This window comes from Elaeis guineensis, chromosome 5 (assembly GCF_000442705.2).
Source record: "Elaeis guineensis isolate ETL-2024a chromosome 5, EG11, whole genome shotgun sequence".
NCBI classification, from domain to species: domain Eukaryota; kingdom Viridiplantae; phylum Streptophyta; class Magnoliopsida; order Arecales; family Arecaceae; genus Elaeis; species Elaeis guineensis.
Genome location: NC_025997.2, coordinates 127,701,577 through 127,726,806, shown reverse-complemented (window position 1 = coordinate 127,726,806; position 25,230 = coordinate 127,701,577). Strand labels below are relative to the sequence as shown.

The 25,230-nt window shown below is 39.4% G+C and overlaps 2 protein-coding genes across 3 annotated transcripts; one reads left to right on the top strand and one right to left on the bottom strand.

Moving 5' to 3' along the window:
• Window positions 1-3,019: 3,019 nt before the first annotated feature.
• Window positions 3,020-9,598, top strand: LOC105045813 (E3 ubiquitin-protein ligase RSL1). 2 transcript variants are annotated; one of them, XM_029264795.2, is made up of 4 exons: window positions 3,020-3,782; window positions 5,174-5,952; window positions 7,242-7,317; window positions 9,233-9,376. In XM_029264795.2, the coding sequence occupies exons 1-3, from the start codon at window positions 3,069-3,071 to the stop codon at window positions 7,312-7,314; spliced, it is 1,566 nt and encodes a 521-aa protein (XP_029120628.2). In that variant the 5' UTR covers window positions 3,020-3,068; the 3' UTR covers window positions 7,315-7,317; window positions 9,233-9,376. The 2 variants fall into 2 exon arrangements, with proteins under 2 accessions (XP_029120628.2, XP_019706457.3); XM_019850898.3 differs by lacking the exon at window positions 7,242-7,317 and having other exon boundaries at window positions 3,021-3,782; window positions 9,233-9,598.
• A 1,140-nt stretch (window positions 9,599-10,738) lies between these two features.
• LOC105045814 (uncharacterized) lies at window positions 10,739-21,591 on the bottom strand. Its single transcript, XM_010924220.4, has 7 exons — window positions 20,341-21,591; window positions 16,442-16,859; window positions 15,128-15,272; window positions 13,734-13,849; window positions 13,585-13,663; window positions 12,936-13,169; window positions 10,739-11,424 (listed from the first exon to the last, which is right to left on the bottom strand). The coding sequence occupies exons 1-7, from the start codon at window positions 21,446-21,448 to the stop codon at window positions 11,074-11,076; spliced, it is 2,451 nt and encodes an 816-aa protein (XP_010922522.1). The 5' UTR covers window positions 21,449-21,591; the 3' UTR covers window positions 10,739-11,073.
• Window positions 21,592-25,230: the final 3,639 nt, after the last annotated feature.

Below are 25,230 nucleotides of genomic sequence, written 5' to 3'. Positions count from 1 at the left end.
TTGATGATAAATTGAATAAGACTACCAGACCCATGTATGGTCTTTTCTTGCACATTAAAATCCATGACTCATGATTTTGATTGTTCCCCCAAAATATTTATCAAACATCAGGTCACATGCTTTCCTCGACATGAGGATGTATTCCATGATTTGATGATAAATTAAATATGACGATCAGACCAAAAAAGATAGACTAAACCCCAAAATCCAGCAAGCAATATCACACTAATGTAGTGGGAAGAAGCTGTCTCATATGGCCAACGCAATCCCACGGCAAGTTCTCTCTCTCTTGGTTCAGTTAACATGTGACTGCTTTGATAATTTGCCTCTATTTATATTCTTGTAGTTTAATAGATTTAATTATATATTTATAATAGTAGTACTAGTTGTTATTATACTGTACATGTTTACGAAGGAGAGAATTTTTTTTATAGAAGTCACAACTTTAGAGATGCGACGTAATATTTTGTCGTCTGCAATAGCATCTTGTCAATCAAGAAAATCACCACTCTATAGTCTTTGCTTAGTGCAAGACTTCATACATCTGTAACCTTGGCTTGATTAGCATATTCTAAAGGTCCACCGTTGTAATATATTGCACAATGCTTCATGTGTTGTTATTTTCCATTTACAAATGTTTTAAACATTTCAAATATCTAATTTTTCTTTTTTGTATATATGTAAAACATATCTCTGATTTTTAACAAGCATTATTGGTTGCAATGTGATGAAGTATGATCCACCAATTAAAAACCTTAATGCATCAGAGATTCAGAATTATAGTATTCATAAAAACATGACCATGATAAAAAGAAACCTATTACTGAACCTAAATGATAAAATGGTGATGTAGGCGTTCTTCTTCTTAGCCATATAATGGAGGTCCGTGCAATTAGAGCGAACCCTTAAGCTCTTTTCAGAATTAGAAGAAGGACAGGGAGGCAACACCTCATAGATGCAAATTTCCAAAAGTAAATTTGGATCTATTAGGTAGCAAAATCTTATAGAATCTAGTTTCTTTTCCATTCCTCTTTCAACATGAAAGATCTTGTCATATATTGACAATAAATAGTACTAATTGCAATAAGTTGCACTCCACATGAGGTGTCCACATTGTAGTCAAAGCTAATGGAAGTTTGTTTACCAAAAAAAAAAAAACTAATGGAAGTTGGCATTATCAAAATAGGCATACTGAGCATTTTTTGACCACATTGCACCATAATTGCCCCAAAACCTTATGGCAAGATTTACACCAGCTCAAACTCAACACATCAGATGATCACATGAAACACTAACAATTTTCATAAATCCTTTGAGTGGTCGAAGATTGGCCACATGAAGAAAACTTAGTGACTAGCTCACATGGCCCAATAGGTCCTATCATGTGAGACAAAAACCATTTAGCACCACTTTTAAAGATCACATCAATCACGCCCAAGGCCTACAGCAAGACGGAGCCCGGTGGATTAAGCCCAAACCCAATCTAACTATGTTTTATCACCCGATCTCCAAACAATAAAGCCCAGCCATTTAAATTAAGATACCTCAGCAAAAATTATAGGAACAACAGATCTTACATGAACTTTGTAATTAGAAACCATGTTATTGTTGATCAATAAAATATTTTTGAGTATTCTGTATTTTAAGATTTGTACCTTTCGAAGAGCAATATCTCGAAAGATTTCTTGTTTATTCATGGAGTGGCATGTGAGAGAACGGTGATGAAAAATTTTACAAGCGATATTATTTATTTGTGATAAAAATCATGTCATTCTAAACAAAAAGCATGGACAATCATAAAAATATTGGATCCTTGACTTCTAGCATATTGCATAATTATCCTTTCTCCATGATCTTTAGAGTGCTTGTTCAAATATTTCTCTCTTTCTTTCTTTTGCTTATTTTTCTTTGGCTTGCATCATGTATTGTTGTGCTATGTATTTCTATTGCCACCAAAATTTGATCCGATGGGATTAGATAAGTTGGTGAACTGTGAATGGTCAAGTTTTGCTGGGATTGGTTTGCTTGCTTGGATAAACCTGCTTAAATGTGAAAATCCAACCTACAAAAGAGAGAGAAAACACTAAGATTGTCGGACTTGATTCGGCGATAGATCCTTTGATGCCCAAGTCAAATTTTGAGGAACAATGAAGATCCGAAAGAGATATATATAGAATGGAGTAAAGAAAAAAAATACATACTTGAAGAACTTCTAGATGCTGTATTTATATGAAAATGGGTATATAGCCATTACTCAAGAAGAATAGGCACATTGTAATTGTTAGTTGTGCAATAACTATCCAATCGTCTAGTAGTTGCTCATCATGAGGGAGGAGCGATAACCATCCTGCAAATGTATCTCATAAATGCTAGGATTGTAATCGCACCTCTTAATAAACTTTAATTGCCTTCAATGCACTTTGAATCAAGGATGCATGGCCCGTTGTTGCCCGTCGGCCAGCTTAGTTGTCATCATTGATCGGGAAGTCTGGTTGGCAAATCGGATCAGTCACAAGCCTATAGATCCAGGCCTTGATAATTTTCTTTGGTGATCTTTCATATAAAACCCAAGAAATATCAAAGCCTGGACTTAACCTCAGCCATATCTAGTTTCTGTTGTCTTATTTTCTTTAAAAAATCCTAAGAAACATCAAAACGCTAGCTAGCCTAACTATTGCCATAAGTTTCCTACAATGAGTTATCTTGATACAAATCACAGGATCAACAAACTCTTTATCCAGTGTTGTGTTGCAAAAGGAAAACTTGTATTCATGAATAGAGATCAAACCTGCCAAGATCAAAGATAGAGGTAACGACCGAACCATGGCAACCGCGTGAGGCCCATTGGATGCTGCCACTTGCATTTGAAGCCCAAGCCCATTCAGGAAAGCAGCCTAGTAATAGAGCAACACCACGTTCATTAGATAGAGCGGAACAGGATTTCCATCAACTAAAATCTCAACACGCGTCCAAAAACATGACATCTATATAAACGGAGAAGACCAAAGGACGAAGGGTTGTGACAAACCGAGAGAGAGAGGGAGAGGGGGGGGGGGGGCGAGTCGCCCATGGAAGACCCCGACGAGCTCGAAATCCTTGTCTCCAACCAACACCGCGAACTCATGGCCGCCCGGATCGCCGAGTCCGACCTCGACCTCGCCTTCCGCCTTCAGATGGAGGAGGCCATGGCCGCCTCCCTTGCTATCCTCCCCTCCTCCTCCTCCTCCTCCTCCTCCTTATCCGCCCCCCGGCCGCCGCCGCCTCCGCCCCCACCCCCCTCCGGCGAGGAAGACGACGAGATCTCCCAGATCATGGCCCTCCAAGCCCTGGAACTCGAACGCTTCCACCAAGAGAGACGAGACAGCGAGCACTGCCAGGCCGAGTTCCGCCGCATTGCCGAGGACCTGCGCCGCCGCACCCACGATGAGCGCTTCGCCCGCGAGATCCTCCACATCCCGGACAGCGAATGGGAGGAGTGGGGGGACGAATTCGAGCGGCCGATCGGGGCGGTTCGCGACGAGGAGGAGCCGCCGTTCCGGCTCTACTTTAAGGGCATGACGAGCCGGGACTCCGTGAAAGGGAGGTGGCTCCAGCTTTCCGCGATCGCCGCGGTGGTCTGCGATCCTAAGGACAACCTCGTACTCAAAATTCAGAAGCCGATGCCGGCGGCCGCCCGGGAGGTTTTTGAGGTCAAGGCCTTGATCGAGGGGCTTAGTGCGGCTCTCTCCTTGGGCATCAAGAGGATCGATGTGTTCTGTGACTATAGAACTCTATATAATCACGTGAGACATCTGCACTGCTGAGTTCTTGCTTGATGATTTTCTGATTCGGACTTAGTGGATTTTTGATGGATGATAGCTATATATGTTGTGATTAGGTTATCTCGTCAATTAGGCTACGGATTTTTCCCCCGGGTTGGCATATTTAGGAGCAGTTGTTGATTGAAGTTGGGCTTTAATCCAATGCCTATTTCTTGATGTTGATTTGTGGTCCCGTAATGTATAGCTTAGATAGCTAAACATTTTGTGATTAGGTCATCTCGACAAGTTACGCAACGCAATATGTTGAGAAGAAGTTTAGGTCATCTCGACAAGTTACGCAATATGTTGGCAATAAGTTACGCAGTATGTTGGCAATATGTTGAGAAGAAGTTGTTGATTTAAGTTGGCCTTTAATCCAAGGGCAAACATGTGTCTATGCTCTTACCAAAAGTTTTCAGCTTTTATGCCACCTTTGTTAAGACCTATTCTATATTCCACTGCCTATGGTTCACGTATATATCTGTCTTTTCAGCTGTCTATCCTTCTCATCTTTCTTCAAAAATAGATCAAATCATCTCATTAAAGACGTCTTTTCTCAGTGGCTTCCATGATTGTAAAGATGCCATTTAGATAGGGTTGCAAATGGTATTCCATGGTGTCACTTGGAACATTGCATGTGGCTGCACCTTGAATGGGTATAGTGTGGTTTATTTATTTTGATCTTCTTGATTATGATTTTTCTTTTATCTTGTTTCTGTCACAAAGTGTTTTGGATCAGTTTTGGAAGTTCTGATTGAAAATTGGTATCTACAAGGTCATTTGAACCTCATTGATAACTTTAATATCTTCCTGAACGTAAATCTGAGAATTTCTAAGTCTGCATATTCTCCCTACATTGATATAGCCATAACCATCCTGCTAAATTTGCAACTCTTTCTAGAAAATTGTATTTTACTCAGTGCAAGGATAACTTAGGCGTTTTATATTCACTATTCAGGGGATACGAATCCTAAACATCATCATCAAGTTATGATCGATTATCTTAGATCATGAAGGAATGTTGTAAACATCTATTTATAACAAGGCCATTGTTATCTCATTTATTGGAAGAGCCTAGTGTGTTACAAATTAATTGACATAGTCTATTACATGCTTATGTCTAATCTATTTTTCTGCCTGTTCGTTTCTCCCTTTATGTACTCATGTAATTGTTTGATGTATAAAGTACAAACTACATAATTATGTATTTTGGGGCTTTTTTGGTTTTCTCATGGTAACATCTAATGCACAAAGCTCTAAATATAAACACTTTTGTATACTGATTTGTCAAAAAATTCTGATGCATGCTCATGTAAAGAAATATCCTCTATTTGCTCATGACATTGTCATTCTTTTTTTTTTTTTTTTTTCAGATTACAGGGAGATGGTTTGTGAAACAAAACAAGGTTGCAAACATAATTCATCAAGCAGCATTGCTGCAAAAGAAATTCGAAAGATGTCAAATTTTCTTGCTTCCACGATGCCATATCAAGTTTGTGTATAGATTAGCAAGGGATGTGATAGACTCTCAGATCAACAAAAATGCTGAGCTGGGTGGCAATCAAAATCTGAAGGAGACTTGCAAGATTTGTCTAGAAGTTACAGATACTTCTCAAATGTTTGTTGTTGATGGTTGTTTGCACCGCTTTTGCTATACCTGTATGAAACAACATGTGGAAGTTAAGCTACTTCATGCAATGCTCCCTAGTTGCCCACATGATGGCTGCAATACCAGGCTTAATGTGGAGAGTTCCCAGAAATTTTTGTCACCTAGATTACTAGATATTATGGTCCAGCGCATAAAGGAAGCATCAATTCCTCTAAGAGAGAGAATTTATTGCCCATACCCGAAGTGCTCAGCTCTGATGTCAACAAGTGAAGCAATTCACCCTCAGCAGGTTGCTTCTTCTAAGCAATTCATTGATACATCTGGACTTAGAAAATGTATCAAATGCACTGGGCTTTTCTGTATCAACTGTAAGGTTCCATGGCATGAGAGAATGTCATGCTTTGAGTATAAAAGGTTAAATCCAGACCCCCCTGCAGAGGATGCAAAGCTACAGTCCCTTGCAAGACAGAAGTTGTGGCGCCAATGTGTGAAATGTAACCATATGATTGAACTAGCAGAAGGTTGTTTCCATATGACTTGCAGGTATTTTATTTAATGATTTCTTCTCTCCACATCTGTTATTTGTAGTCTTTATTAGTAGTTTTATAATTCTTACTCTATAACAGTAGTCACAGTTTGGCGCTTTCTTGTTTCCATAGCATGTGTTTACTTTATAAAGTTGAAATGGCAATTTTATGGGAGAAACTCGATTATATAGGTTCCATACTACTACTACTTTTAACCAAGGTCTACAATATTGGAAACCGTACTCGTGCCAATAGGCCAGTGGTATGGTATGGTACCATGCTGTCTCGTCCCAGCATGAATTGAGAAAAAACCAAAGGGGGAGAAGGAGAAGGAGAGAGGAAAAGAAGTGAGGGAGAGAGATGCCGGGAGAGGGGGGGGGGGAGCCCTGTGTAGAGCGAAAAAGGGGCTGAGCCCCCTTTTTTAAAATTTTTTCGGCTTCTTTAAGTGACTTCACTTAAAGAAGCTCAAAAAATTGAGAAAAGAGCCAAGCCCAAGTTTCGTTCGAAACAAGGCTCGGCTTCGCCCAACGAAGACTGGAGGAGTAAAGCACTGCTTTCAAGCCCCCTCTCTCGTTTCCTCTCCCGACATCTCTCTCCATCTCCTCCCGCCCCCCCCCACCCCCCACCGACCCACTCCTCTCTTTCCTTCTCCTTCTCCCCCTTCATCACCATTTCTTGTTTTTCTTGCCGGAACCATCTTAATCCATTGCCAGTACAGCTCGGCATGCCCCAAACTGGACGATTCCGCCATCCATGCTTTTAACCAAAACACCAACTTTGGCCAACGAATCTTGTCCAATCTACATAAATCAGCTGCAAAGTCAATGTATCATCATTCACATTTTAGAGAAATGTTACCACCAACCCCAACCTGAAATCCACTCACTAAACCAGCATATTGTTCATGGGGGTTAAAGGTGCATCTTTTGATGAGAGTAGCCTACTATGAAAAGTCAAAACCAATTGGTGGTTGGAAAACTAACGTTCTCCCCTGCCCAAGAAAATATAGAATAAAAGGGAAGACCAGCATTCCTGGTTAGATGGTTAAAGCTCATCTCAAAGCAACCTTAGTGGTTCCTCTGGACTTGAAAGAACCTAGATGATGAGAGAAGTCGAGATTTAATAGTGGTAATAGCATTCATTTCTAAGGCACAGATAGAAACCATATTTTGAAATATGTGGAAACTCATAAATGAGTTGTATACTGTATATGTATTCATTTCTCTTGCTTTCCTGTAAAGAGAATTTTACTTTTCCGATCTATTTGCCTATTTCTTTGAAATATGCTTTGTGTTTATTGATTAGAATGGCATATACTTTATCATTCCTTTGGATCAGTAATCATCCTTGTTGCACTGCATCCATGGTAGCTTCATGACAGGTAATTACTTCTCTTCAAATAAAATTTGCTTCACTTGTTCAAATTTCTTTAAAAATTGGTGGAAATAGGTTAGGAGTGTCCTGCCTATTGCGCAACTTCTGTTAATATCAGTAACTTCGGTGTTTCAGTATGCTTAGCATTTTCAAATTCATATTATGATGTTTCTTCTTATTAAGTTTGTTCTTATCTTTTGTCACGATTCCTTTTTTGGTGAGTTCATTGATCTATCTGATTTGTAAAATGGATGTAGGTGGTCTTAAATAAATTACTTAACATTTTCAAATTAAGAGATGCTAAAATCTTTATGCTGCAGCAACTTCTTTCTATGCATGTTTCTCCACGCTACATATCAAGGCTTAGACATGTTGCCCTCTTGGATATTTGAATGTGTTACACTTGGCTGATTGTGTCTTATAAAAACTATCTTCAACTGAGTGGACTGCTGGATGGTTAACTCAAATATCAGGCAATCTGTGCAAGAAGTTTCAGTTATTTGTTAGTTGCAAGAATTTTTCTGTTCGCGCCTTGCTCAATTTTCATGGGCAATGTGTACATTGGTTGAATAGCATTTTCTTGCATGCATTTGATTGTTATATGTTCCACATAATTCTTCAGATTCATCTCTAACACCTGTGATAGCAAAAATAAAATAAATGTATCTTAGATGGAGAATTACTTATTAAGCATGGAGATCTTGACCAGATGCCTAGCTGTTTAGGATCCTCCTCCAACTCCCCTGAGAGATAAAGGGGCCTTTGAATTTGTCTGCTTGCCTCTTCAATGTACGACTTATTGAAGACCTGGTCAACCCTAGTAAGAGTTGCAGGTTGTTATGAGATAAGAAAGTGGGAAAGCGGGTGTGGGATAACAAAATATGTTTCATTTATATGAAAATGCAACTATTTAAGTGATGTATAAATCTGAATCATGTACAAATTTAAAGCTGTATTACATATATCTTAAATTTTTAATGTATGATCAAGGGTTGTTGTTTTATCGAGAGAGAGAGAGAGAGAGTGTGTGTGTATACATATACATATAGACATATATATACATATACATATACATATATACATACACATACACACACACATACATAGACATACACACACACACACATAGACATACACATACACATACATATACATACACATACACATACATATACATATACATACATATATATACATATATTATACATACATACATATATATATACATATATACATATATACATATAGATATATATATATATATATATATATACATATATATATATATATACATACATATACATACGTATACATGCATACATACATATACATACGTATACATGCATACATACATATACATACATATACATGCACATACATATACATATACATACATATATATATATACACGCACGCACGCACACACGCACACACATATGTATATGTATATGTATGTATGTATGTCTGTATGTATCACGTTTTGATGGTGTGCTTGTCAGAATTCCTTGTTTACTTTCCATTTTGCTTTTTGATTTTTTTCCCTTAAGTGGTAGGCTGTAATTTATTGGGATTTTTCTTTTCTTCTCCACATGATTACTTCATTCTCATATATTATAACCTAATAAAAATGCATGCATTGTCAGATTTTTGGATTTGTCTGACATGCTTGGATTGGTTCATTTTGACAGTGTGCTTGTCAGAATTCCTTGTTTATGCTTCTAATTTGATTTTTAATTTTTCCCCTCGAGTGGTAGGCTAAAATTTTATTGGAACTTCTCCAAATTTTCTTTTCATGATTACTTCGTTCTCATATGTTCTAACCTAATAAAATTGCATGTGCTGTTAGATGTATGGATTTGTTCTGTGCTATCTCCTTTGCACTAATTTTCAATCAAGGGAAACTTGTTTGCCTTGTTTTGCAGGTGTGGTTATGAATTCTGCTATACCTGTGGAGCTGAATGGAAGGACAGAAAGGCCACGTGTTCCTGCCCATTGTGGGATGAGGGCTACATTTGGTATGACGATGGTGAAGATGAGGACTCAGATGACTTTTATGATGATGATGACAGCTATGATTATGATGATGAGGATGATGATTACATGGACAATTATGGCCACCATTATTAGGGTTGCACTTTATATTTATTTCACCCACCTATGTGTGTGGAAGCTCGTCAGTGCACTTCTTTCTGTTAAACTTGGAATCTGAACTTTAGAAACTTTGCTTTTGAGAAAGCTCACATATAGTCATCAATTGGCCTGAATGTGAAGAAGCTCTTCAGTGTTAATAGCTTGAAATTTATCGTTAAATGCTTTTACGCTTGGATCGCACTGAGCACTATGGGAGCCATCGTAGGACGAGGCAGCTCTCACACAAGACCCACCTTAGATGTGTTTCTATGTACATTTTGCCATCAAAGTATTTTCAGCTGCTTAGATTTGAGGACCTATACGCCAGAAAATAGATATGGCTGTGGCCTGATCCTGGTGTAATTCCTGAAGTAACATTGTTGTTCATGATCTCTCGACTATTTGGAAAGGTTTAACCTTATCTTTTAGGCAGTTGAAACACTTCTGGACCATTCGGCATTTAAAAAGTTATGCATCATCCGTTCCGCTAGTGACTGTCTGACTAAATTTTAGGTTATCCGGGCCTTCCCCTCCCCCTGGATTGCAGAGGACTTTTTTGTGAATGTCAGGTAAGCTCACGGATAATTCAGCTTGGAAGGAGCATGGAACAGGCTTCAAAACCCTGCCAAGTGCTTATACCTCCCACTGCAGACTCATCTGTGTAACATATGGGTTTTTTATCAGCAACGAAAATTCTTGTGGATTTAAACTAAGAATTTCTGAGTTTGACTTGAAAAATTGGTACTGCTTTTATACCACTGAAAATTCAGAATTGGCTTCCTATAAGGCCTCAAACGAACAAGTAAAACACTGAAAGATATTTGAGCAAAAAGATGCAAACATTTGTTTGAAAGCCTGGTCTTTTCAGAGACTTCAGCTTATGCGCTCATCTACCCCCACACATATGGATGAACAGTACGTATCATGAGTAATAATATTTTGCATCCAAAAAGCAGCCTTGAACCCCAACGGCCCAAACTATGATGTCTGCTAAAATGTGTTATTTGCCAAGTATCAGTTACAACATTGTTTGTACGAATTCCGCCTCCTTTAGGAGGTGGGACTTTGCGTCCACGCCTTAGGGTCAGGGGAAAAAAAGGGGCATTGTTTATAGCGTATACATGGATACCCAGTAGAACTGTGACTCCTGTTGAGCATTACTTGACTTCAGAAACAACCAACAGCGACAACTGGTTGACAACAAATAGAAGTACTGCAGCCAGGCTTTGTATATCTGGGGAAAGGAAGAGGAGATCAAGAAATTATATTTATTATACAATGATAAAAAAAAGTTCGAATGGAACCCAGAAATAACCGCCTCCATAAATGATTTTATAGATCATCTTAGAAAGGAGCCCAACTGCACAGGTAACAACTATAAAGTATATACATAAAAGAAACGTTTTTCAGGGGAAACAAAAAAAACGCAAAAACTGTCTAACCAGCCAATCATCCTTCAATAGCTGATGTGGCTTTCTACCTAAAAAAATAAAAAACAAAAAGACTCACGGTACAAAATTAATGGCTCTCTGCCACAGTACCACAGAAGTAACCAAATTTCTGTAACAACTAGCGCATCAACAAGAGTAGGCCTATTCCTGTCTTCCCGTAAAGGAAGAAATCAGTAGACGGCTCAACCAGAACCAGCCATCCGTTTCTCATGCAACTGCTCACCAGCCATATGCTCACTTTTGTCCATTGCCTTCTTTGCTAGCTCGTAGCCAGCAAAATTCATTGCACCAAGAGGTGCAATCCAGAAGAACCTAGGCACAGCTCCCTTAAATAGCCCAATGGGACCCTCTTTACGAAGAATGGAGAAGGCCACCATTTGCATCGAGACTGGCCGGCCCTGAGGAGCAGTCATCATCCTTGTTTTCATCACATCAAAAGGAGTTGTAATGACAGCAGCAAGCCCACCAGATAAAGCCCCCACGACGACAGTCTCCCAAGGTTCCAAGTCTCGGTTTAGAAGATTCTGTGCAGCCTTTAGAAAGAGTCAAAGCCAACAATTAATTTACTTGCAAGTATTTTATAAATAGAAAAACTGTACCGGTTGTGGTGAGCACTACAGAAAATTATAATCATTCAATTATTTATCATTTCGCATTCTAAACAAGAAGCCTAACATAAAACAGACTGCTTTCTCAGAATTTATAAAGTCAGATATTCAAAATAAAGGGAAAGAAAAGAAAATTTATAGGTTGATTTAGATGACAGTTTCTGATGTCAATAAATATTTATTTAAAATGCATTCTGGTTATAAAGACCTGGTTGTTAATGCCATAATGCTCCGGGGAAGCCGCTACTGCCACCCCCACCAGCGCAAATTACACATAATAATAATTTGCCAGCCAGCTGTATCAGGAAGAGGTGGCTGTGGTGGTTTCAGTTTCTGGAAACGCCTGAAAAGTTTAGAGCCTGTTTGGTACTGTTGTTGCTTTTGTGTTTTTATTTCCCCACAAATTAGTGAAATAAAACATGGAGGTTGATGTTAGAGAAAGCTTGACATTAGATAGAGTGTCTGCACAAAACTTTTGCCATTCCTTGCTCTTAGTTTCACTTTTCTAAAAGCAAAACAACTTTGCTGCCAAAAGTTCTAAAGGTTTTGCAAACAATTTAAAAAAGAAATGAGCTGCATCATACATATTCATACAATCCAGTTCAATTTTTTTCTTGGATTTTTAAAAACAGAAACAAAAAACAAAAGCAATACCAAATGGAGCCATTTTCTTATCCGTGAGCTACAGTAAGTTACAATGCATTACATATAATAATTGCATGCTACACTCAAATGTCATAGACATTTATATGAATTTGTTGACAAACAATTTTATTCGAACTAGCATTATTGACTAATACCCAGTATCTATCCACAAGCTCTATAAACAGTGCATGCAATCAACAAAAGCCAAATTGCAGCTTGGTTCAAGTTGCAACAGAAGGAACTGTCATATCAAGTTGAGCATTTCTGGTTGTTTGCAATTTTTATTTTCTGGGAAGTTTAGTTCTGTGAATCCTACAGAAAATAAATCATGGATATATGAATTGTCAAGAAGATGATAGATAAAGCTAAACAGCAAACCAGTTCAAGCTGCAAATAAAATAGCAAATTGTGGTTGAGGATTTCTGACAGTGTGGAATATTTTTTTCTTGTGAAAAATTTAATTCTGGGAATCCTACAGCAAATCTATCAACTAGGCATGTCGAAAACCTGTACTCCAGTCGGTCAGAAGCCTCTAATCAAATTTCGACTGCAAAAAAGGAATCTTAATAGGACGTTACTCAGTAATATTCCCAGTAATCCAGGGTCCTCAGGATAGACCTAACATTTAGCATTTTCTTTTTATACAAAGTAACTGCCTTAGGACTCGAACCCATGCCATCACACTTGTCAGCTCCAAGCCTTACCATTGCACGAAGCAACGGCCCCTCAAGAAGGGAAATATTAATATCAAAGAATAATATTTATAGTATTCATACAGGGCAAATGGCTACCTTTTTAGCTTCCGCATAGAGACCCATCCCTGCGACATAGAATGGGACCTCACGGCAAAGTGTTGCACCAGTGCCTCGAAAGAAACCTTTAAGACCATCTTGGCGCATGGTACCCACAAGTGCTTCTCCTACATTGTCAAAGATGCCTGCCTGCAGCCGTTGCTTTAAAACCTCACAAGGAATTCGAACAGCCGTTCCCAGGATTGTGCTGCAGAAGGATGCCAAGGATTGCACCTACATGAGAATATACATGTATCATTTACAGAATCTGCATCATGTTAGATTACTTTATCACAAATTCTAAGTTGTCCCATTTCACAGCCTTCATGAAACAAACAAGAGTCCTCAATTTACCAAGTCATGCAGCAACAGTGTTCTTGATTATGTCCTGCATATGGTGCATTATGATGGGAAAGGTAGTTACAGTGAATATGAAGAGAACCCAATGGTTATGCAACTTCGTAATTAAAATAATTTTGAAATATATATATATATATATGGATGCAAAACTACCAAATGAAAACTGACAACAGTTAACATGCTGAAAGAATTTACAGCAGGTCATGGGTAGATATCCAACTTTTCCACAAGAATGGCTGCAAATATGATATACAAACAAATACATACAAATGTACATGCTTTAATTTACCTGAATATCTGGAAGTGTTGGGGCAACATTTATTAATACTAGCTTGCTCGCCTCGAAAATACCAGTCCTCAACCCATGGCTGCCAGTGAAAACAGAGCTGAGTGCTACAGAAGCTCAAAGCTGTTAATAGTGGGCAACAGAATGCTAACCTTGAAAACTGCCCAAGAATAGCAGGGATGGAACCTCTATATAATCCCCGAAGCCCAATTTGAGGGAGCTTTGATATAAGTTCTGGGAAAGAAAGAGTTGATGCTTGTACACGTGTCTGATAAAACCACAAATTCATTACATTGGGAACATCAACCAAATAAAATTCTACATACTAAAATGAAATGAAGCAATGAACTATCAGAACTGCATCAGCATAGCATTCAAAACATACAATTACTTCTACTTATTACTTGGTTGGCAGAAATGTCTGCTATCTCTTTTATTTTTGCCTGCTTATGGCAGGGTTCTTAAAATTTTGAAGAAGCTATATTTATTATGAGATCAATGTAAGGTCAAGAAGGTTTCTTTTTTGTATTCTAAGATGATAAAATGGGGCATGGCCAAAAGAAAATGCTATCTCATTCCATCAATTAGGTGAATCATGCGAATAGCATTGCCTTGATAATCAGCATCCAATCAAATCCAGCAATTCCATCATGATTCTTCCACATTGAACATATACGAGTCAAGAAATAAAAATATATATGGTCTTTTAATTTTTCTTCATATTATATTATCATTGTACTACTGCAATTTATGCTTTCAAAACCTCACCCAATAAAGAAATCTTTATTACATGTGCATGTAGGTCAAACCGTGTATTTGCAGCACTAACACAAAAGCCCTTCTCTTGAGGTGACCCCCACCAAATTATCGAGGCTCACATACTAAGAGTGTTTCAATGTGATTTGCATTATCTAGACAGTTTTCACCCACATGTTTTTGTAGGTTTAGCCCGGTCAAAATTTTAAATCTGTCATATTTGATTTTATATATACCAAAAACATACAGGTTCTCAGCATGTTTCAGTGAGCCTCCGCCCCGGCCCCCGGCCCCGGCCCCCGAACCACCACCATGAAAAAAAAGGGGGAGAAAAGGTTCCTTTTCCTTTTTCTCCTTTCTTCAGCTAGAGATTCAATGTAAAACAAATCAGAGGATATCCGTCCTTTCTTGGTTAAGATCAGTGAACATCACGTGTAAACTCAACTTGCCCTCAGATAATGCACATGGGGAATGAAGGAGCAACATGCTCACAGGACAAGCGATACCATCATATTGCTTCAGTGCTATCAGAAAAGTAAATATCAAGACAATTGACATATTCTGCTGTTTTCTACAATACTAAAAAAGCACCATGCAACATACCCATGACAAATAAAAATAAAAATAACATAACATGGAATTCCAGTTCAAAAATTCCCTGTATTTAGATCAATTGACGATGCAACACACTTTTCACCAAGACATGAGTGCATTCCATTCAGTCGCTTAAACTACTGAAACAATAAGGAGTGCTATCATGTATGTGCATGTTGGTTGGTTAAGAGGGCACCTTCATTGTATCGATGGGATGCATCACAGAAGTAGAAAGTGCACAAGCAAGACCTCCTGCCAAAGCAGACTTTAGAACATTTTCAGTAGATATTTCCACAGGTGGAGGAACAGCTACAAGTGTAGCAGCTTCAAACCAGATACTCCTGTACATAATATCCAAGATGAGCATCAAGTTAAAAAGAATAAAACAACTATCAACTAATTTCCCTTGAGAGATGTAATAGATAATAATGAGTTAGACTCTAATTCCAAGATGCACATACATATAACTTTTACACTAAGTATGGATGGATATAGGTACCAAGAACTATGAAAAAAAATGAAATGAAGCAACTCCTTGTTTTTCTTTTTTGGTACAAACGGGCAGTCACACTAATCTAGTGCGAGAGCAGCCCAATAGGTCAAGCAACTCCTTCAACCAGAGAATTTTTCTTACATATAACATATGATAACATAAAAATGTTCCAAGATAGATCCAGAAGGATCAAATATGCGATCCATTTTCTCAGAAATACAGATCAAAAGTAAGAAGCCACAAAGGGCAAGAGAAAGCAGCTTGGCAGTGCATATTCTGTTTATCAAGTATTTTCATATACAAGCATCTACTTCCTGATGAATGTTCTATTTATAGCTTTTATGATACTTGTCGTAAAACTGCAATCAAATTTAAGTTCAATCCAGAAAGTTCCATAGTCTTTTCCCTCTAAGAACATTCTTACATGTCACTGACCATAAAAGAAACAGCTAATAACAGGTTCACGAGCATTTTTCTAAGTGGTCCAGTAAAATCTTTCACTATCTGACTACAGCATTCTTAGGAAGATAGGTCAGGCATGTTAGTCTTGCTTAGCAACACATGCAAAAGCCAGAACCATCCCATTGCAGTGATTCATGCTTCATTATATAAGAAATCCAGTATTTACAATCTTTCACAATAAACCAGGACTTCTTGTATCCACAGGTAGATATGCCTTAGAGGCAACAATAAAAAAGAAAATCCTTGAAAGAGTGGCAAGTAAGTCCAACCATCATTATGAATTTGTTGACAAGGATCACAAGCCAGTCTGCAGCTAAAGCCTTAAGCCTTAAAGATGTTATTGGATTGAAATGAGATTTAAGATCTCACAATAATGAGACAGATTAAAACAATATGAAAACATAAATGAGATCATTAGAAGCTATACTTTTCCAAGAAGTTTTTTTTAATTTCAAGAACAACAATCAGAGCTCTAGAAGCAATAATTTATTGCCCATAAGCTCTTTGTTCACCATATAGAATGTTCTTTAAGATAGTAGCTTGATTTAACCATACCGAGGATCATCTTCAAGTCTCTCTGATGGAAGCAGCAGCATAAAATTACGGAAATGACTGTATGAAATGGATCCTTCAGTATCTGCATTCAGATAACGCAACATAGCAACAGCATTATCTTCGTTAGCGGGAAGGCCTGCACTTTTGAGTGAAGTCAAGATTTGATTTTTTTGAAGTGTTCCAGACTTGCTTAGACAGAGGGTTGTGTAAGCTCTAAGCATGGTCGGCTCCTTCTGCTCCATCAAGGACAAAAACTGTTTCCACCCAATTGACTTTGAAAATATGTTGCTTCTAGTACGGCGCAGAAAATCCCTAGCATATCTTCTTGGCAGCCTTCTCTTTCTCATTGCAATTTCAAGGTCCTCAAGAGTTACTTGACCATCACCATCTCTATCCAACTCCTCAAAAAAGTGCCTTCCTGTAGAATTTTTAATTTCACCGTTATAAGACCAAACATATTCAGCTTATTAAATAACCAGCAAAAAGAAGCAGCATGTAGATGGTTCACAGATTAGCTAAGGGTGTAGAGATATATGTGCAGCTTCTCATTGAAAAATAAGTGCCAGCAAAGTCCCAACTGTAGCAAAGTTGATGAAGTACCTTTTCCTAATCACCTTACTAACTTTAGCTGCCATTCAGATTTTAAAACAATGTAACTTTTCCTCTGATATACTCTTTCAACCTTTTGATGTCTATAGAATACACAAGGTGAAGAAATTTGCATTGTTAACAATAGTAATGCTTTCTGTTTTCATTTTTTTCTTGTACAAAGGAGAAAAATTGAGAACTTATTGTTTAGAGGTCTGATTTATAACTTGAGGGATGGAAGAAAAATGATAAACTCATCTGCTTTGAGGTTAAGGGTAAACATTACCCAAACACTTCAAAATTTTGGCTTTTCTTTTGACATGATACTACTTGACACTTCATACTAACAAATCATGACATCATCATATTTTTACATATCAACTTTTGGCACTCATACCTTGAAACTTCAAGTCTAATATAACATTCCACAAACATTTGGTCCATTCTATCGAATTATTAAGCAGTTGTTCTAACAAATTATACATTATTTACATACATTTATAGACATTTACAAACACATTATACTATATGAATGATCCCAATAGTGTCCAATTTCTGAAGGTTCATGTGTCCAACTCTGTTGGACACTTGGACAATTGACTTTTACATGTCCAGGTAACATTGTTGACTGTCATTCATATACACAATTCTAGTCAACATTCTGTCATTTCATGTTTTTTTTGCATTGCAGGCTAGCCAAAAAATTAAAGAAAATTTTTAGAAAAAAATTCAGATAATAGGGAGGGGGCTTGATGGCAGGAATTAATAGCACCTATTTAAGTAAATTAAAGCATCTTCAAGAGCAAAAAGGCAGGCCCTGGCATCAGAAATGCTAGAAACATTAACCTAACCATATTAGGTAATTGGCCTTGAACTTTGAAGAGCAAATTTATGGAGGAAATTCCTCAGGCTAATGGGGAACTTTGGACCCAAAATCATTCAGAATGTGTACTCGGTTCAATATGGTAAAGGTTTAAAAAAGGCTTCAGACATGGTCCTACTATGCTAGAGTTTATTCTCCCTGGACTTTCTTGAATGCTTTCAAGAGTTTTAGGACCGTTCAAGGTGAGAGGAGATGGACATGGAACATCCTTTTGGATTATTGAAGCTGAGGAAGTAGCATAAGCATGACTTCCTTTTGCTATTTTTTCACTGATTGGGATATATGCTCTAGCATCCAAAATTTGGATTTGAAATCCATAATTTCATCACAAATGCACATGCTTGTTATCTTGTCATTATAAAACCTTTGCCTCACTTGAGAACCTTTTAAAGGGGGAAGGTGGCGTCTAAATGATGCAATTTTTGTATAGTAGAGGATGAGCGAGTGCTGATTATTTCTCTTTTTCCAATGGAACCTAGCAGACTTTCTGGCTTCCATTGAATACTTCTTAGCCTTCCTCAAATCACAACTTATCTCCATAAGATTTGGCTTCAATGTTGAAACATAAAAATCATGGATTACAGATAATAGTATTTTGTGAAGACCTAACAACAATGCAACAATAAGATTTTTGAAGGCAAAACCTTACATATCATGGATCTTACACTGGAATCGAGTCAACAGAAGAATCATGCATCTATTGTGCTCTTGGAAGGTGAGGCTGTAACTGATAGCAGTTCTCAACATGCAAATTTTGGACACTTTTTGCCATCAGTTCTTTTTTTCCTTTTTTTTTTTTTTTGTGTGTGTGTGTGTGTGTGTGTGTCTGTAATCTGATGCTACCACATCCAGCGGACTCTTCTAAAGAAAAACACTTTCATGATATACATTTCCATCTGCTTCCTACGTGCAGGTCTCATATACTCTTATCAGACTCCATGGAAAATTGACAATGAAAGAAGAAAATGAATTCATATTAGAAACAAATGAGGGCATATGAGCTTCAGGAATTTAAATCGACATGGCATATATGCACCCCAAGATTTAGAGTGCCCATTGGCACTGACAAGCACGAACCAGAATAATGCCTTATCAACACACAAAAGAGGCATGTCAGGCTGCATGCTGGTACTTGCCTAACATGCCAGTGTGTATCAAGCACCAGCTTTATAATTATGCATATGGAAATGTGATAGTGGAAGGTGAACAATATTGATCTCCAATGCTCAATGACAACAAGGTCTAACAGTCTGACATGTATGTTCATGTCACGGTGGCCAAAGTCTAGAAGCTTGGACTATACTTCATAAAATGGTCTGATTCTAGTTGAAGTTCCAGCAAGTATTAGTCATAACATTACCCAGTTACTTTAGACTCTTGTTGTTGTCTCCAACTTATTTTGTCACAACTGTGGTCTGGAATTAATGATATTAGGCATTTGGATATGTTTTGATTAGCTTGCCCTGATTCTTTAAACTGCTTCGAAAATCGATATTGGGATACACAGGTATTCATATGATATTAGGTACTTGGATATATTTCAATTAGCTTGCCTTGATTCTTTAAACTGCTTAGAAGATCCATATTGACAGATGTGGGCACAGGATACACAGGTATTCATATCCACAGGAATCATAATCTTGCAATTAGTGTCCTGACCATCTAATTCCAGCATGACTAAGGAAACTTGTCCAAAATTCTTTCCTTTCAAGATACTCAGCATCATCAGATAAATTTTTTAAGTATTTACATTTTTTGGGTACACATCTTTGAGAGTTTTAAGCTGCTTTTAAAGCTAAGAAAGTCGCTCGATTTCTACCTTTTTCTGATGTGTCAGACTCTTAAAATGATAAATATATAGCAATTCTTTTCTTATGAAACAAACAGAGTTGTCGGCTTGCACAAATTGACAAACAGATGGACTCTATGATCTAAAGTCTGCCAAATAACACATTTTCTACACGTGTGGGCTTCCAACAATCATAGACCTCCCGGCATAAATTTCCTAAAGCTTGATTCTAGTTGGTATTTCTGGAATCGTTTATGTTTTGGCTGGAAACGAACATCTTCTCCATGAAACTCTCATGTTCTTTGTTCCAATTGGGACTCTAGAATCTAGATCATTAGTTTACTAGCTAACACTATCCCGACACTTTTCCAAATTTTATTGAGCTTTGTCGCCATGCATGAACACTTGTTCGTATCGCATAATCATTAAAACAACATCAAATTGTACGTAATACAACCTTAACGACGGCTAGGAAAAAGTAATGACACCATGAAATTAATGCAAAGACAAATAGATCAAATCTTGAAACTAGAAGTTAGATTATGATGGAATTATTAAAACATATATACATCAAATCTTGACACCAGAAGTTAGATTATGATGCAATTATGAAGGAAAAGGGGAACTAAGAATATATACCTTCAGCTTCAGTGTATCGGAAGAAATCCTGAACTGAGAATAGTTTCTTCTTGTCAGGATGATCTGATGACGACGACTTCCCCAACTGAGGAAAGAACTCGATCAACTCAGTCAAGGAAACAGTCGATAGCGTTGACTTGAGGCGCTCGACATTTGATAATGGAATGTTGAGCAATCCACTCGCGAAATTCTGTGGCGAACTACTCTCAGTTTCTTCCCTGTCACCATTGGAGGCGCGACCCTCGCCCTCTTCCTTTCCTGAAGGCGTGGCCCCTGCCAAACTCCCCGGTGCCCCTCCTACCCTTGCAAACCTCATACTTGAGAGGAACCCATCAAAATCAGCTTTCTTCCCATCGATTAGACCCTTGATTACATTCATATGATCGAACTGAGGAGGTGGATGTTCGCAGATCTTCGAGCTTTTATCAGGGAAATGCAGATCAAACATGTGGAGATTTTGAACCAAGCTATCGAATGCAAAGGAGAGAAGCAACTCAAGCGATAACATATCTCTATCCTCCGAAGCCGGACGCTCAGACTTACCCCAGAAAACAATCTTCTGTGGTCCTCTCCTTCTATGCTTAACATGCATCGCATCGGCAAAGGGGTCATCTTCTTGGCCGCACTGCTTCCCGAAACACTTCTTGGCGGATTTGAAAGGGCTCGGGAAGACCTGCAAGAAACTGTTGAGCAAGAGAGACCAGGTCGCCGCAAAATGCAAGCAATTGACACACGATCCATCCCTGTCTCCTTCGCTTGCCTCTTTCTCAGAGGCGTCGCCCTTCCGGGCGCCAGCACCGGCATTCCCACCGGAAGAATTAGGGAAGAGCGCTCCGCAAAAAGACTTGATAGGGATCTTGATGGAGGCGGAGCCTTTCTTCCTCTCATCCACCACAGCGACGGCGACCACCGCATCACGGCCCGGCTGCTGCTTCACGGATCCATGAAAAACATCCAACAACTCGCCGTTCTTGGCCTCGTTTCTTCTTGAATTCAGCCAATGGGACTCGAGATCCTTGGCGGCGCGCAATAACCCGGATTCGAGAGGGGAGAAGGCATCTCGGACGGCGTGGAGGATGGTTTCCACCGGATCGTGGCCAGAAATCATCGCGCGAACCCTATAGACGATCGGAAACCGGCAGCTCGAGGGCGGGATGCGATCACATAACTCGCCGGAGGTCCGACTGGCGGAATGGAAACCCTAAAGCGATCTCGAAGCAGAGCAGGCGACGGAGAGGAGAGGAGAGAGAATGAGAGGTCCTGCGGGTATCGATACAGGCAAGTCAGGTGAGTGGGGTGTGGCAAAACGTAGGGTGAGAATATCACGAGATGGGCCCGAGGCATAACAAGAGTGGGGCTCACCTGCATTCGTTTTTCTTGCCGTTAGTTATTGGTCGCATTTTTTGGGTCCTTGCGTGAGTCTCTTTATCCATTTGCTTTGGCTGGTAGGGATGGGCGGATAACGCCGAGATAAAGCTCTGGTGGGTTGCGCAGGAGACGCGCCACGTAGATTCCCGAGTGAGAAAGTTTATGCGGTGAGTTTTTTAAGGTACTCTCGGAATAAGGACGTGTGTATAGAACTTACGTACGGCCCAAGGACACTTGTTACTCTTAGGATTCATTTAATTAGAATATATCGGATTATAGAATAATTTAATAATTTTTAAAATTTATTTATTAAAAAAAATTATAAAAAATAATTTTTATTATATTTGATGGTTAAAAAAATTATTTCAAAAAATAATATTTAAAAAAATAACAACATTTTGTAGAAGATAAATCTATATAGGAATATGGTCAAACTTACAAATACACTCGTCAATATAAAATATTTTTTAATATTAACATAGCATTATCATCTCCATTTAATTTTTATATAATAACTATAACCATATAGCCCTTTATATAATGTCATCTCCATCTTAATTTTTTTGCAAAAGCTCTCAATTGAATGAATTAGGAAAAATATCAAATAAATTTAATGATTACATATGCAATTTTATTGGAGATATTTTTGTCAAGTATAGATTACCACCACTTGAAAATTTACCAAATACCAACCTTTTCATGATATTTATTCTGCCTTCTCTCTTCCGAAAACTAAGTATGGGGCCCATCATTTTTTTACCATCTCTCTCTTTTCTTTTCCATACCAAACATGGTAATCTGATATAAGATTCATTTTGCCATGCCAAATTATCTCCAACCAAACAAATGCTTATAATAAACAGCTCATTACACATTAAGGGCCTATGGGGTGATTGGGCGATTTCGTTGAGAATTGAGCGGCCTGTGGGGCTTTCTTTCGAATGGGAACTAGGCATTTGGTAGGTGGTTGCTATGCCAAGTAAGGGGAAGGGCCGCAGTGGCAGCAATCGTTCCTCACCGAAGCTGAGAGAGGAGATGATGATGTGGGCTCGAGCAGTGCAGGGGCTGCCACGGTAGCCTCAATGGATGGAGCACAAGATTTCATCGATAGAGTTGGAGGAGCTTCGGCAGTACTTCATGAAGATCCTCGAGTTTTTAGAGAAGGATATGTCGGTGATGCGGAAGCAATGGGAGGACATCTCCATTTTGATGTGTAGCACTGACTAGCAGGTGCTGTCAGAATGGGTGGCCAAGGAGTTTAAGGATCAGGATAAGCTAGCATACGATCCGAAAGCCTTCACCCCAGTGGAGGACCACCATCTAATTAGGTCTAAAGCGGTGACGGACCACAAGACGATTCTTAATGGTGGCCCATGGTTCATCGTCGGATAGCTATCGATAGTAGGGCTGTGGGTGTCAGACTTTGTTTCGAAGGTAAAGCAAGTTCGACAAGTGGTGGTGCAGGTTCGACTTCCTAATTTACCTATGGAGTTTTGGGGTTCTAAAATGATGAGGGGGATTATGGCGAAGGCCGAAAAATCGATGGTGGCAGATGAGTTCACAGACCACTACCAAAAGATTAGATTCGTGCGGTTCCATGTAGAGCTTGATGCAGGGGAACCCTTGAAGCCAAGAGTCCTTATACAAGGACATGAGGGAATCTTCTAGTAAGCTTTTATCTATAAAAATGTTCCAGTCATTTGCTATCGCTGTGACTGGATGGGGCATGTTGACGAGGGATGTTCATTCCCACAAGAGACGAAGATGGAAGGCGGTTGGCCACTACAGCTAGAGAACTTCTTAGCTTCCCCGATGGTGGAGGGGGAAGTAGCAACGAGCAATGTGTCGATTACTGTCATCTAGCCATGGATGGGTTTGTGGATGGCAATTTCTCGGATTCATCTACCACAGCTGGTTAGGGCTCTGATGAAGCTCAAGGGAGTGGCAAACTCCAACCCCGATTTCTCGGCCTCCAGCTCCTCTCCATCTCGTCCCAATTCTCCTCGACAAATGGAGAGCTCATCGAAATCACCATCGAACTCCAACGATTAGCAAAAGCTGACCAAGGTTGCCCGACGATAATCGTCGGTGAAAGCTAGGGATGACTCAGATGCTAACTAAGGCAAGGTGGGCGAGTTCGGATCTGGGTTTAATGTGCTGACAAAGTTGGGCCCAAGTTCGGATGCTATGGAGGTGGGCCTATTGGAAAGCCCAAGCCCAAAGGACCACTACATGATAGAGGTGGCTAGGCTCTCTCTTAAACGGGCTAGGAGCTGAGCCCGGGATGCAGACCCGGCCACAGCACGAGGAGGTGTGGTAGGCCTGGTAGTGGGTCAGGAATCGGGCCCGCACAATAAGTCTTCAATATATGGGCCGAAGATCGAGGAGGAGGATATAGCCACAAAAGCCACAGCATCTCCAATGCCTAAAGATTCTTAATCGAGTGAAGGCCAGCCTGGTCGTTACCATCAGTAGATGTCATTGGTAAGAGAGGTTGCTTCCAGTGGCGGCGGGGTCGGGTGCAAGTGAGGGCTGCTATTTCTCCTTATGGGGGGATCTTCACCGATCGATGGGTAGGCAGCAAGAGTGGGGCATGGGAAGCGGGCTAGAGTGGCTGGGGAGCCGAAGTCACCACAAGCTATCATGCGTCCCTCTCCAATAGTGCTAAAGTTAGGGGATCGGGTGGGGGGGACTAACGGAATGGTGGAGCTAGAAGCAGAAGTGCCTGCAGCCCACAAAAAAGTGGTGGGCCGACTCAAAGCAACCATTGAGTCCATGGACTCTCAGATGGGCTACAAGAATGACAGTGAGGGATGTGGTGATGGTGCTGTAGTGCAGGAAGAGTCCAAACCAGGTTCATCTTCCTACCATCATACTCTCCCATGAATATTCTCATATAAAATGTTTGGGGAGTGGGGGAGTCATTCTTTCACTCCACCTTCAGAAGGATTATGCAACAATATAATCCAGAAATATGCATATTGATGGAAACTAGATTATCGGGGTCCAGCATGGCTCATGCTCATCGTCGCTTCCCAGCCAACTAGGGGTTCTATATTGTGGAGTCCCAAGGTCTGCCAGGGGGCATTATTATAGTTTGGCGCATCGATGTTGCTTTAGTGGATGTGTTCTATTATTGTAATCAATAAGTTAGTGTTGTTATCACTAAAATAAATGAGCTTACTTGGCTCTTATCCGATGTATATGCTAGCACTGAGCATAGAGAAAAGAGAATAGTGTGGCAAGAGCTGGCTAGTCTTATTGATCAAGGAATTCCTACGGTCATGGTTGGTGACATCAGTTACACTACAGATGCTAAGAATAAGAGGAGAGGCAGATCCTTTGTGGATGATGTGGGCTCTAGGAAGTTCATGGAGTTTATCCAGTTTGTGGATCTTGTGGAACTTGGCTTTATGGGACCAAGGTTTACTTGGTGCAACAACCGAATGGGTGCTGCGAGGGTGTGAGAGAGGATTAACAGGGTCTTTGCTACAACTGCTTGGGTCTAACATCATCCTACCC

Coding starts and splice junctions, on each gene's coding strand:
- LOC105045814 (XM_010924220.4), bottom strand. CDS start 21,448: ATGATTTCTGGCCACGATCCGGTGGAAACCATCCTCCACGCCGTCCGA. Junction 15,273..16,441: donor AGACTTGAAGATGATCCTCG/GTATGGTTAAAT, acceptor TATTATGTACAG/GAGTATCTGGTTTGAAGCTG. Junction 11,425..12,935: donor TCTATGCGGAAGCTAAAAAG/GTAGCCATTTGC, acceptor CTCTTTCTAAAG/GCTGCACAGAATCTTCTAAA.
- LOC105045813 (XM_019850898.3), top strand. CDS start 3,069: ATGGAAGACCCCGACGAGCTCGAAATCCTTGTCTCCAACCAACACCGC. Junction 3,783..5,173: donor ATAGAACTCTATATAATCAC/GTGAGACATCTG, acceptor TTTTTTTTTCAG/ATTACAGGGAGATGGTTTGT. Junction 5,953..9,232: donor TGTTTCCATATGACTTGCAG/GTATTTTATTTA, acceptor CTTGTTTTGCAG/GTGTGGTTATGAATTCTGCT.